General features: G+C 43.5%; 1 protein-coding gene across 3 annotated transcripts in view; it reads right to left on the bottom strand.

The window, feature by feature from the left end:
- LOC139461013 (atrial natriuretic peptide receptor 1-like) overlaps positions 1-15,207 on the bottom strand; it is a 206,362-nt gene that overhangs the window by 12,089 nt on the left and 179,066 nt on the right. For all 3 annotated transcript variants that reach the window (XM_071242484.1, XM_071242486.1, XM_071242483.1), the window contains exon 16: positions 183-332. In XM_071242484.1, coding sequence (XP_071098585.1) covers positions 183-332 — 150 coding nt within the window. The remainder of the gene's footprint in view (positions 1-182; positions 333-15,207) is intronic.

Genomic DNA, 15,207 nt, shown 5'->3' with positions numbered 1-15,207 from the left:
TATAACCGAGTGGTTGACAAGCTTCGTCACGTCCCCGAGTCTGAGCACCAAAGTGTAACTCGTCTTTTGTGTTGTTTGGAACAATTCTACTGGTAATGGTGATCTCACATTGAAGCGTGAGCATGGGGATGAAAAGCACACAAATATGAATGACGTCACGAACACCGGGTGTCTATACTCACTTCGGCAACATGGAGTACAGTAGATCCTCCGCCTTCCGCTTCTCCTCCAGGTAGTCTGACGTCCTCTCCGCCACCAGAGCTTCCAGGTTGTTGGCGTACTGCTCCATCCTCGACAGCAGGTTGTCAAGGATGTTGCCCTTGTCCCCGTCCCTGTAACCAATCGAAAACATTCACGTGTTTGACCAGATCAGTTCAGTCTAAATACTCCAAACAAGAACACTCCAATCGATGCAATGTTTTGGGTTTGCTGATGTGATAGGGTTATGTCAGACGCGTCACGTGTTGATCACTTTATCCGTGGTCCATAGGTAATAACAAAGCGGTAACACATTGTAAATCATGTCAATAACATGTTAGTGTTTGTTTGTTTGTTTGTTGTTTAACGCCACACTCAGCAATATTGCAGCTATATGGCGGCGGTATGTAAATAATCGAGTCTGGCCCAGACAATCCAGTGATTGATATCATGAGCATCGATCTACGCAATTGGAATACTATAACATGGATCAACCAAGTCAGCGAGTCTGACCGACCGATCCCGTTAGTCGTCTCTTACGACACGACCTATTCTAACCCGGATCTCCACGGGTCATATAACATGTGAGTGAGTTTAACGTTATTCTATTTCTATCATGGAGCGGTATGTTGAAGTGGAACAGGAGGCCAAGGTCAGGCAGTTCGTAGATGTCTACCAGTTTGGTCAAGGGGAATTTTTTAGAAGAGTATTCTTTCGATAATCTATTTTATATCTTTGACAGCTAAAAGTGAAAAGGCGATGATCACGATCATCCAAATTTAAAGACGGGTCATGAACACATTCTACAAATAATACGTGTTATCGGCAAGGAAACTCTGAGAGTTATTGGTTCGACCGGTGACAAGTTGTAGTTGTATTGTTAGACAACCATGAGTATACGTCCTATCACTCTGCACGGACATTGTGGGGGCGTATCGGACGTGATGATGATGGTGTGCACGGTTGAAAATACTTTGAACTAAACACATAATTTTGTCCAAGACGTTAAGTTGACTACTGAATACGCGGAGGGAATGTGAGTTTTGGAAAGCCATTATTAGGGAGGGCTTGTTGTCAGCAAAAGTCAAGATGGGCGCGTACACAACACTGCTTAACTGGGAAGGACTGCAAACACTGCGCATACTGTGTCCTGTTTCATAAGCACAGTCCCTGTACAACAGTTACTACTGCTTAAATGAGTGATTGTTTGTTTGTTTGTTTGTTGTTTAACGCCACACTCAGAAATATTCCAGCTAAAGGACGGCGGTCTGTAAATATTCGAGTCTGGACCAGACAATCCAGTGATTGATATCATGACCATCGATCCACGCGTTTGGGATCGATGAAATGCATCAACCAAGTCAGCCAGGCTGACCAACCAATCCTGTTAGTCGCCTCGTTCGGCAAACATAGTTACCGTAGACCTATTCTACACCGGATCTAAAATGAGTGAGGAGCAGGTCTCAGACATTTATCACTTTGGTTAAACCAACGAGCACGGATATGGTGCTGACAAACCTAGAAACATAATTGGGGAGAACCGGGAATCGAACCCACAATCATTCATCAGGTTTCCAGCGTGCCCAAGGGACTCAACTCTCAAAAGTGAATTGCGGCGCCTTAGACGACTGGGCTGCTTAAATAACGTGATAAGTGAGCGAATATAGTTTACACCACTTCAAGGCGGGGATACCAGAATTATGTTCAAGTTCATATGTTGTGTGCAAATAATACATATATGAATACGATTTTAGGAATTACAGAAGTAATTAAAGTGCTTACTTAACTAAATGATACTCACATTGTCAGCCAATGTCATAAATAATAATCACAACCTCGCTGACGTGGCCACTGTATTTGTATTTCAGGATAGCATTGACAAATTTGCTCCTGACAAATCCGGCATTTAATCTCATCCGTCCCAAACATTCCATCAAACTCTTCAGTGGCGTGCATTCAGAAACAAGCTTCTTCATCTGACTTGCCATTCTAATGGGCAGGTGCCCTCTCTGATTAACTATCACCGCTCAATACCTGCAATCGATCAAGCCTTTTTCAGCCTCCTGATTATATTTACATCGATCCTGCTGTTTTAGACGTACCGCTACCTTCCAGTAGAAATGCGCAGTCACCGCGCCCCCTGGTGGCGTTCTGCTACGATGATTTATTGTGCAATAGGGGATTAAATAAAGTACAACAAATGGTAAAAATCAATTATCATGGGCGGAGAGCTCGGTATTACATGTCTAGCCCCTGGGTGGGATTATGGCGCTCGTACAGAACAGAAGACTTGGGGCTGGTTTAATGGTATTTCCCTCACATAATTGAAAATTCAGGATGTTCCTATTTTCCAGATATCTCTGGAAACTGAGTTATTTGTATTCAGCTTTCAGCGAAACTGCTGCGATACCCCAATGTACGTACTGACAGAGACTGCAAACTGGCAGTTACGACACAGTCATCTCACTTGCGTTGTATTCACAACCTACATTTGTTCCAAGTTACGAAGCATAGTAAGGTTGTCATTGTAGTGAGCAATGTTATACAGTATTGGTACATATGAAAGTCATTCTCGTTTTACAAGTCAAATTCCAAGCTTCAAAGCAAACCATCGATCGAGAGTTTGAGACATGGTATTCTAAAAGCAACAAAAACATCCCCAGAATCATCAGGAATCTCTACTGAATGCAGAGCCCCTTGTACGATGCCGACTTTATCACAAGCATGTGTTTATGAAGCTCTATCAAATAGTGATAACACCAGGTGAGGTGAGGTGAGGTAATATCGGGTTAAAGATTATTACACTTATATAGCGAAGTGCATGCACATGTTTGTGTGGGTGCGTGCGTACGTGTGTGTGTGTGTGTGTGTGTGTGTGTGTGTGTGTGTGTCTGTGTCTGTTTGAGTGTTTGTACTAGTCCGAGAAGGCTAGGCCATGGCAACAGAGATACCATGCCGCAGTTTAACATGAACAACCCACTCAGAAACAGTATACTGACCACTCACTGTTGAGCGCCAGGCAGGGAAACAACAAGTACATCTTTTGTATGACGCGGCCCGGGGATCGAACCCCGAGCTTCCTCTCTCCGGGCGAACGCTCTACTGATACCAGGTGAACGTATCCTGCCCCAATCCTGTCACTCGCCACAAACACATGCAAATTGTCCACATGAAGAAAAACGGCAACATGTTAAACGAGTCAAAAAGGATATTGCATCTGACGTAAATTTTGTCATCATTCCAAACTGGGAAAAAACTGATCACGGATCTGTGCTCCAGAGACAAGCATGTCATGAAACAAGTTGGTTGGTTTATTGTTTTACGCCAGCAATATTCCAGCTATATGACGGCGGTAAATAATCGAGTCTGGACCAGAGAATCCAGGGATTGATATCATAAGCATCGATCCACGCATTTGGGATTGATGAAATGCATCAACCAAGTTAGCGAGTCTGACCACCGCCATTTACGACAAGCATGGGTTGCTGAAGACCTATTCTACCCCGGATCTCCACGGGTCCACGAAACAAGAACACAGTAATAATGACAACGTGGCAATAGATTCACAGGTGTATTATCATCAGCTAGTTGTAGGTATAGATGACAATAAAAGGGTCGGAAACCCACTGACAACGATCATTGATTAATTAAATCAGAACAATTGTACCAGCTGATTAGCTAAGCAACCTTGCAACTGTCACACAGTAGCAATTATAAATCATAGACAGACAATTAAGTATTTTACGACAAATTAACATGTGAAAGTTAATCAACTCAACACTCTAATGAGTGAATAACCTCGGCTGGGTTAAATAGCAGGAGATAAACACAGCTAGAAGTCTCTTGGAGAATAAAATAGATGAAAACGCCTGAATATTAAACCAGTCTAATTGACTAAAGACTCAGCCACTTTGACAGGTCAAGGAAATTCTAAACTTCCCCAAAGTAAAAGGCATTTGAGTGAGTGTGAGTGAGTTGGGTTTAACGCCGCTTTTAACAGTATTCCAGTTATATCGCGGTGGGTCAACTTAATGTGGGAGGAAAGCCCGAGGTGATGCAGGTCTCCACCTCGGTGAAACCCACGAGAACGGGTATGGTGCTGACAAACCTAGATCGGGGCGCACCGGGATTCGAACCCACAATCATAGGTTTCTGGCGTGCCCCATGGACGCAACTCTGCACAGCGAATCGCGGCGCCTTAGACGACTGGGCCACCCGTGTCCCCACAAGTCATTTGAGCTAGGGAGTATCTAGACTCAAAGTATTGAAAAAGGGTACTTGACCTTAACTATTCAATGACGACAAGTTAGTTATTCACAGACTTCTAGAAACACGGGGTACGAAATATAAAAGCCTAGCTTATTAGTGTTATCTCAATACCATCAGAGTAAGTCTGAACCAGAGAGAAAACCGCCCCATAACCACTTGCTAATGAAACTTAAGTGTCGACCTGACCAAACCAGTACCCAGACGACCCGGAAACGGTCTAGCGATACCTGGGGGTGAAGACACATCATTTCGCCAAAACGTTTATACGAGACACGCGGACCTCGGAGAAAGCAACCTCCCTGGGTCAGTAGGGGGAATACTATGGTCCACTTGCACAGAACAATCATAGCGCTACAATTATTGTAAACCCTTAAGATCGCGATCTTAGGCTTTGCCTGCAATCGCCATAAACTTGACAAAATGGCGTGCAAGGCTTGGTCTCTTTCACATAAATAATCTGCTTTTCGTTCAAATATTGTCTCTATATTTTGTTAAACTTTATGATTCGAATTGACAATGGGCAATCTTTTTGTTCCAAAGGGCAATAACTCTCCTTTTGATATGATATAAGCGACGGTCCAAACTGTCGCTTCCGGTCTGGTTCCCGGATCAATGCGCGCTGCGACAACTACTGACATGTAGAGACGGAGCCAAGCTAAAGAGTTGTCCTGTTGCACCTTCGTTCAAAAACGGTCGTTTACAACTGAATATTTTTAACTACCACATATTTTGTAGTGATTATTAGTTTATAATATCAACATTTGTTGAGTCTTCAACTACAAGACGAATTGTCACTATGGAAGATAGCGGGAAAAACGTCATGAAAAACGGTATATTGCAACGGTATTTTCTACGTCAGAAAACAGCGAGGCATTAGTCAGTCAGGGCTAACATATTGCATCGATGAAATAATGCAAACTCATTTTATTCATCATCCTTTGTGTTATTTCCCACAACAATTAAAGCATTCAAATCTCAACAAATACTACCATGGACTTCAATTTAATAAAATTAGTGATATGCCTACCTTTGCAGCACACAGACATCTTTGACAGGTCTTTACCAATGACCTATATAGTAAGTATACATCCGTGCCTTTACAAACACTTTAAGAAGAAATAACTTTCAAAATAATAAAACAACTGATTTTAAATGTTACTTTTTATATCAAAATTAAAATTGCATCTGAATATTTAAATTTATATTATTTTTTAGAATAGGCCAAATGAAAATCTACCATGCATCTATTAAGCACTCAGTTACTCAGTTGCAGTATACATACTAGTCATCATACTTTGAAAAAAGAGATTTACCCATATTATTCTGCCCCTTATAACATGTGTCCCACCATTAAGTGCTCTGAGTCATCACAAGTGTTAATTCATTGATCCATCATTTCTTACAGAATTCTGATACTCATGATCTTAAAATAGTAGTAAATTACAGAGATTTGTCCCAACAAACAACAAATCATACTGACTACCCCACAAAATGTGTATGATGCATAAATAGATGTAAATCATTGTTTTATCTTCTTGTTTTAGTAACATTATATTTATTTAAATGTTGACAAATTATTTCCCATACATACCAACACATTATCCTGATGTATCTAAGTATCCTGATTTTCATTCAACAGTATTTCAAGACACCTGTAATATAAAGTATATTTTGTAGATATAATTATCATATAGCAAATATGAATTTAGAAAGTTAATCATCAAATCTTCTGATGATTAGATAAATGCAAATTGAACCCCACAATCATTCCATGTAGATAAATGGATTTATTTATGTTATATAACAGATTATACTTACATGTTACAGTCAGTGTCTATAAACAGGCCCAATATGCATATTGACTGAAATTTTTAGTCAATGTGCATATTGACTGATTCACTCAGGCAAGGTATATTTTTTCTTAAATTTTCATTAATTTATTATTGCCTGAAAAATAGGACCGGATTTTAGACAGACTGACTGAAATGAATTAGACTGCATAATTTAATCTCCTGAATTTAATTTTGATCTATTTTGATCTTATCAAGATCAAAGTAACTTATGCAAGAAATTAAAAATGTTTTCACAATGAATTGAATGATTCTCCAAACATGAGAGAATACCAGAGTCCTTTTTTATGTTACTTATTTTTATTTGCATAATATTCAGTTCAGAAACAGATCACTGCTGAAAAGACATGCATGTGTAATCAAATACTAGTACACATGTACAAGTATGCCGAGATATTAAATAAAATAATAAGAGTCATTGTGCAATGCAGATATCTGTTGGTGTGAATAGAAAAAAAATAACATTGATAATTTGTTTATGTTGGAATTTGAAACATCAGTTTAGAACAAGGAAACATAAGAACCAAGGCCTAATGAAGTTAAGAATCAGCTTTATCTGTGTTACAATCATATGATTATTGTCAATGCAAACTGGATGTAGACACTGCAATGTTAAGACAATCAACATTATAGAGATTGACAATTAGTATGAATATATTGTTTTATTTTATAAAAATTGTAGTTGGTACAAATACTCTTGAATATGTATTTTAACTAATATATAGGGTCCTCTGTGTCTGAAAATTATTTTTTTCTATTTTGTAAAATTCAAAAAAGGCCAAAATGATATATATATTTCATTGATCATACTGGAATATAATCATGGTAGTATTTGGCAACAAACAGCTACCATTAATATACATAAACTCCTTTTATACAACATGCACCAAATAACCCTTAATATCAAAACAGATTTCAGTGATTTCCATTACTTTTGTTTTGAACATTGTATCATGATATCTAGTTGATGACAGTGCCTGTTACTCTTACAATTTCTTGAGAACATTTCTCATTGCTCTCTGTTATATATCTGACAAATACTTACATGTGTTATTGTCAATTTTCACAACATTGAGGCTACGGGCAACTTTACGTTGCATAAGACCTTCACATTTCGCGTACCGCATCGCCTTAGGCTGTACATAATGAAATGCATGCATATGATGTAGCCTGCTCGGCGATACTACAACATAGATACAGGAACGTATACAAAATCTACTTTATTTTTAAAAGTGTGATATTCATACATCAAGGGCAACACTTTCAGTACCGATTGAAAACGTCAACAAAGCGACCTGGGATGAACGATCAGCTGATTTCATCGCATCGCTTCGAACGCCTATCTAGTGGTTAACTATACAATATAATCAGTCGTGGTCATCCCTGATGTATAATTATATCAAGGAACATATACTTCCGGACATGGCAATAGATAAATAATTGTTTAGGCGAAAAGATATACTGTCCGCACACAAGCGTGACCGGTGCCGACAGAGGTGAAGATTGTACTAGTTAACCGTCTATAGGCGTCATAGTAACATGGCGTGCTCGTATCGCGCATACCACATGCGCCGCCAGTTTAAGGTTGGACCGTCCGGGTCAGCGCACCTAGCGGGTTAGTGAAGGGAAGATAAATTGAAAAAGATCGCCCATTCAACAACACGAAGAACGCACCACAGATTTAACGTAAGAAATATCGTTGATTGCGATAGTGAACCACATATATAAGTGTGGAATCGACAGCTAAGAGTACTATTCCCACCCGACTCAATGCTGATAGAAGAGTGAAACCACATACCTTCTCGCTAATCAAGGGAAGGATAAAAACATAGTAGTTTGCAAGCGATTTGTAACGTCCGTGACCTTTTGGATAAATCAAGGGCAACTAATCTAAGTTTATACGGTAGATGGGAGTGATTTCCCTTTGTATAAAGCCCGTAGAGTTGAAGCTACATGTACAATGCCCAGTGTATTGATGTTGTAGAATCGCTGAGTTCCCCCCTATATTTCTTTGGGTTCACATTCGTGTCAGTTGTTGTTATTATTATTATTATTATTATTATTATTATTATTATTATCATCTGAAGTATTCATCAAACAAGCAAATACACATAATGAGACATTTGAAATTTGTGTAAAATATGCTATAAATAGCAAAAGTAAAATTCACACTTTTTATAAAATATAATTTAGACCCAGTGAATATATATTAGCAACTGCTTTCTCGAAACATTATTCGTTATTCTTAATTCATGCATTCTTGTTATAGCTGCGAAACGAAAACATGAAGAAATTTAGGATTTGGACGAAATGTTCCCCCAAATAGATGACGATCATACATTTACGTGTTGTGTTATTAGGACATATAATTATTATTCATTTTTATGTTCATAATGATTATGTCACGAAATAAAATAAAACATGAGTAGTTATTTCTCAAGTTGCAATGTCAAACAATTCCTAGATCACGACAGTTTTTATGCCCACAAAAACAAATGCCATCATTCTAGTAACCGTTTCCTTCAAATAATTGGGACCTTTCTTAAAGCTGTGCAAGGTGCGATGGAGGACGGTTGTGTTGTGTGTCGTTATCGGTTACACTTATTGTGTGCGCAGCAAGCTATGTGCGTTTACAGACAACTGTAGACAGGAGTCGAGTTTAAGATATTCAATCTTAGCTAAGATCATACATCCAAGACGTCTTACAATCGTACTAAGATCGGTTTGGGTGCAAGTGGAATAGGACAATTGTATGGTGATTGTAAAGTTGATTGTTTTCGCCTAAGATCAGCTGTACCTAAGATGAATATAAAGACACTGTACAATAACGACTGCCGAGTGGTAACGGAATAAAGAGAGAGAGAGAAGGGGTGCGGTGACTAGATCGTGACTAGACTAGTTTCACAAACCGTCGACAGTCCTCTAACATAAAACGTTTTCAAAGCTGAGGCGTTGAATGTTGTAACTTTCGAGCAAGAATCTTTGAAAAGTTTGCCAAAAAACATGTTCAAATGAAATGAAGTCAGCAAAGGCTGGAGCTGCTGATTATTGCTCGACATAAAGTTCACCAAGTCTTTAAGAAAGTTCAAGTCATCTGAAGTCTTGAGGAGAGTATTTTTGGCACTGTAAATCTTTAAGTAGCTTTAGATCTAAATGGGAAACAAGAACAGTTCTCCAGGGTACAGTTCGTCAAGTGACTTGTGCGCTGCGATCACCGTAGGTCCGTGTCAAACTCCATGATGAATGGTCACGACAGTCGGACCGCAAAGATGCTTCGTGGACATGCATCTTCTGAGTTAATGTTGTTAACGTCAGCAATATTTCAACTGTAACACGATTTCTTCTACATCAAATCGGGATCAGGCAGATCAGAGGTCAGGGTGCTTACAACATAGACACATAATCAGTGAGAAGGAGGGAGGCGTGTCAGGGCTGGAGTGTGGCGAGGGTTCAGGTGACAGTGACGTTTGTTTGTTTGTTTGTTTGTTTGTTGTTTAAGGTCGTGATCAAAACTATTCCAGCTATATGGTTTGCGGATAATCGAATCAGGAGCAGATAATCCAGTAATTTACATCATGAGTATCGATCTTCGCTATTTGGATACGTTAACATGCATCAACCAAGTCACCGAGCCTTGACCACCCGCTCCCGTTAGTCGCCTCTATCGACAAGCAAAGGTTGCTGAAGTTTAATTCCAAGCCGGATCTTCACGGGTTTGAGTGATGTAGAGATTACAGGTGAATGTGTACCTCGACACTTACAGTGGGAGAGGTATTTAGATATCGAGGTTTGGAAAGTAGTTGAGAGATGAACGGATCTCGACATTGGGGGAGGGAGGGCCACATTGGAGGAGGGAGGGACACATTGGAGGAGGGAGGGAGACAATGGAGGAGGGAGGGACACATTGGGGGAGGGAGGGCCACATTGGAGGAGGGAGGGACACATTGGAGGAGGGAGGGCCACATTGGAGGAGGGAGGGAGACATTGGAGGAGGGAGGGAGACATTGGAGGAGGGAGGGACACATTGGAGGAGGGAGGGACACATTGGAGGAGGGAGGGACACATTGGAGGAGGGAGGGCCACATTGGAGGAGGGAGGGAGACATTAGAGGAGGGAGGGAGACATTGGAGGAGGGAGGGACACATTGGAGGAGGGAGCGAGACATTGGAGGAGGGAGGGAGACATTGGGGGAGGGAGGGAGACATTAGGGGAGGTAGGTAAACATTGGAGGAGGGAGGGAGACAATGGAGGAGGAAGGGACACATTGGGGGAGGGAGGGAGACATTAGAGGAGGGAGGGAGACATTGGAGGAGGGAGGGACACATTGGAGGAGGGAGGGACACATTGGAGGAGGGAGGGACACATTGGAGGAGGGAGGGACACATTGGAGGGGGGAGGGACACATTGGAGGAGGGAGGGCCACATTGGAGGAGGGAGGGAGACATTGGAGGAGGGAGGGAGACATTGGAGGAGGGAGGGAGACATTAGGGGAGGTAGGTAGACATTGGAGGAGGGAGGGAGACAATGGAGGAGGAAGGGACACATTAGAGGAGGGAGGGACACATTGGAGGAGGGAGGGACACATTGGAGGAGGGAGGGCCACATTGGAGGAGGGAGGGCCACATTGGAGGAGGGAGGGCCACATTGGAGGAGGGAGGGAGACATTGGAGGAGGGAGGGAGACATTGGAGGAGGGAGGGAGACATTGGAGGAGGGAGGGAGACATTAGGGGAGGTAGGTAGACATTGGAGGAGGGAGGGAGACAATGGAGGAGGAAGGGACACATTGGGGGAGGGAGGGAGACATTAGAGGAGGGAGGGAGACATTGGAGGAGGGAGGGACACATTGGAGGAGGGAGGGAGACAATGGGGGAGGGAGGGACACATTGGAGGAGGGAGGGACACATTGGAGGAGGGAGGGACACATTGGAGGAGGGAGGGACACATTGGAGGAGGCAGGGAGACATTAGGGGAGGGAGGGAGACATTGGAGGAGGGAGGGACACATTGGAGGAGGGAGGGAGACATTAGAGGAGGGAGGGAGACATTGGAGGAGGGAGGGACACATTGGAGGAGGGAGGGACACATTGGAGGAGGGAGGGACACATTGGAGGAGGGAGGGACACATTGGAGGAGGCAGGGAGACATTAGGGGAGGGAGGGAGACATTGGAGGAGGGAGGGACACATTGGAGGAGGGAGGGAGACATTAGAGGAGGGAGGGAGACATTGGAGGAGGGAGGGACACATTGGAGGAGGGAGCGAGACATTGGAGGAGGGAGGGAGACATTGGGGGAGGGAGGGAGACATTAGGGGAGGTAGGTAAACATTGGAGGAGGGAGGGAGACAATGGAGGAGGAAGGGACACATTGGGGGAGGGAGGGAGACATTAGAGGAGGGAGGGAGACATTGGAGGAGGGAGGGACACATTGGAGGAGGGAGGGAGACAATGGAGGAGGGAGGGAGACAATGAGGGAGGGAGGGAGACAATGAGGGAGGGAGGGACACATTGGAGGAGGGAGGGAGACATTGGAGGAGGGAGGGAGACATTGGAGGAGGGAGGGAGACATTGGGGGAGGGAGGGAGACAATGAGGGAGGGAGGGAGACAATGAGGGAGGGAGGGACACATTGGAGGAGGGAGGGATACATTGGAGGAGGGAGGGAGACATTGGAGGAGGGAGGGAGACATTGGAGGAGGGAGGGACACATTGGAGGAGGGAGGGACACATTGGGGGAGGGAGGGAGACATTGGAGGAGGGAGGGACACATTGGAGGAGGGAGGGACACATTGGGGGAGGGAGGGAGACATTGGAGGAGGGAGGGACACATTGGAGGAGGGAGGGACACATTGGGGGAGGGAGGGCCACATTGGGGGAGGGAGGGAGACATTGGAGGAGGGAGGGACACATTGGAGGAGGGAGGGACACATTGGGGGAGGGAGGGAGACATTGGAGGAGGGAGGGACACATTGGAGGAGGGAGGGACACATTGGGGGAGGGAGGGAGACATTGGAGGAGGGAGGGACACATTGGAGGAGGGAGGGACACATTGGGGGAGGGAGGGAGACATTGGAGGAGGGAGGGACACATTGGAGGAGGGAGGGACACATTGGGGGAGGGAGGGAGACATTGGAGGAGGGAGGGACACATTGGAGGAGGGAGGGACACATTGGGGGAGGGAGGGCCACATTGGGGGAGGGAGGGAGACATTGGAGGAGGGAGGGACACATTGGAGGAGGGAGGGACACATTGGGGGAGGGAGGGAGACATTGGAGGAGGGAGGGCCACATTGGAGGAGGGAGGGACACATTGGGGGAGGGAGGGAGACATTGGAGGAGGGAGGGACACATTGGAGGAGGGAGGGACACATTGGGGGAGGGAGGGAGACAATGAGGGAGGGAGGGAGACAATGAGGGAGGGAGGGAGACAATGGGGAAGGAGACACTGGGGTAGGGAGAGACACATGGAGGAGGGAGGGAGACATTGAGGGAGGGAGGGAAACAATGGGGAGAGAGGGAGACTTGGGGGGGGGGGGGGGAGACATTGGGTGAGGGAGGGAGACATTGGGGGAGGGAGGGAGACATTGGGTGAGGGAGGGAGAAAGATGTTTAGAAGGAGGAATAGTGAGGAATGGGCAATGTGTGACAAGACGTGAGCCAGCTGACTGCTATTGAAAAGAAGTTAATGAACACCCCATTTGTGTTCTTAAGAGTATAGACTTAGTGTTGGAACGCACGTCCGTCCAATTTTGGGTGTACTTTAACTTGTGCGTGGTATATACCATATACTACTGAATGAAACTTGGAAAACATTGACTAAAGTTTTGACCAAAAAATAACAGTCAGCTGCACGTGCTCGATGTCTTAATTAAAATTAAATGGAGGGTCTCTCGATGTCCATATGAATTCCATCACTCGAGGTGACTGACTACACACAAACAATGGATTCTTTTCATGTTCTAGTTACGCCGATAACGCCATTAATTCCACCACTCGAGGTGACTGACTACACACAAACAATGGTTCCTTTTTAAATTCTAGTTACGCCGATAACGCCATTACATAACCAACACGCAGGCTAGGGATGCCCTAACGTAGGTGTATTCATTCCTAATAGGAGTATAACTCGCAATGGCCATTTCGGACTGTTTGTATCCCATGCCGTCGTGCGTTGCGCGCATGCCTATATCTGTACTTTATCGCTGTCGACTAGCCAATATCAGCAACCCGACTCTCATTAACACACTTCACCACTATAACAAGAAATCAGTCCCGGCAGTCCTTGTGATTTACACTGAATATTAACATAGATAATTGAGCTATATTGCCTGCTCCTTTCCTGTGGGTTATGCAGAAGAATAAGGGCGGATTCATATCGCTGACAATGTCAGATGAACTGATATATTTTCGTAATAAAGCAGCAATTATGTGACGCAATATTAGGACCAAGTGATGACTGGGTAAATGACAGTCGATATAAAGTCGCGGTAATGCCAGGAGTCCGGTACGTATGGCGACAAAATGGTTTGTAACATTGCAATTGCATTTGGACAGATTTATGCCGAACTTCCTGAGAGCGTAATTACTATAATGCATTACCCAGTATCTGGACAGATTGCTAGATCAGTTCCACGTACGGCAACCATGACACGACAACTGCTCAAAGTTTGATAGGGGTGGCGAGCTGTGAAACCCTTCCTGGGTCATGCATGCGACACGTCATCAAGCGTCCGGTTCATCGAATAAATGTTTTACCTGTGAGTTGTATGACAATGCGATGTTCAGTACCTAGCTAGAAGTTGCCTAGTTCAATACCTAGCTAGAATGTGCCTGGTTCAATACCTAGTTAGAATGTGCCTAGTTCAATACCTAGTTAGAATGTGCCTAGTTCAATACCTAGCTAGAATGTGCCTAGTTCAATACCTCGCTAGAATGTGCCTAGTTCAATGCCTAGCTAGAATGTGCCTAGTTCAATACCTAGCTAGAATGTGCCTAGTTCAATACCTAGTTAGAATGTGCCTAGTTCAATACCTAGCTAGAATGTGCCTAGTTCAATACCTAGCTCGAATGTGCCTAGTTCAATTCTTAGCTAGAATGTGCCTAGTTCAATATCTAGGTAGATTGTGCCTAGTTCAATACCTCGCTAGAATGTGCCTAGTTCAATGCCTAGCTAGAATGTGCCTAGTTCAATACCTAGCTAGAATGTGCCTAGTTCAATACCTAGTTAGAATGTGCCTAGTTCAATACCTAGCTAGAATGTGCCTAGTTCAATACCTAGCTCGAATGTGCCTAGTTCAATTCTTAGCTAGAATGTGCCCAGTTCAATACCTAGCTAGACTGTGCCTAGTTCAATACCTCGCTAAAATGTGCCTAGTTCAATACCTTGCTAGAATGTGCCTAGTTCAATACCTCGCTAGAATGTGCCTAGTTCAATACCTTGCTAGAATGTGCCTAGTTCAATACCTCGCTAGAATGTGTCCATTTTCGATATATAGCAAGAATGTATGTTATTCACAACCTAGATCCAACGTGTCTATTCCACTACCTACCTTGACTGTGCCTATTTCAAGACCTAGCGAGAATGTGTCTATATTAATACCTCGCTAGAAAGTGTCTTTTTCAATACTTAGCTAGAGTGTGTCTATGTCAATACCTAGCTTGACCGTATATTGTTCAGTATTTTAAGTGTATCAATTTCAAAGCAATGGAGAAAAATGAAATTAAGTTAACAAAATGCTAGCGGCGATCGCAAAGAAGCACAAGCAACTGATCAAACACACAAACCAATTACCAGAGTTGGGTTTGCCCTCAAAGTGAGAATAATAATACTTGTTATTCACTTCTTCATGATTCAGAGTGGAGAAGCTAGCTGCGAGGTAAGTATTACGATGGGGAG

Source organism: Haliotis cracherodii, unplaced genomic scaffold (genome assembly GCF_022045235.1).
Source record: "Haliotis cracherodii isolate W230 unplaced genomic scaffold, xgHalCrac1.p SCAF_14, whole genome shotgun sequence".
In the NCBI taxonomy this organism is placed as follows: domain Eukaryota; kingdom Metazoa; phylum Mollusca; class Gastropoda; order Lepetellida; family Haliotidae; genus Haliotis; species Haliotis cracherodii.
This window is presented reverse-complemented; position numbering and strand designations above follow the sequence as displayed.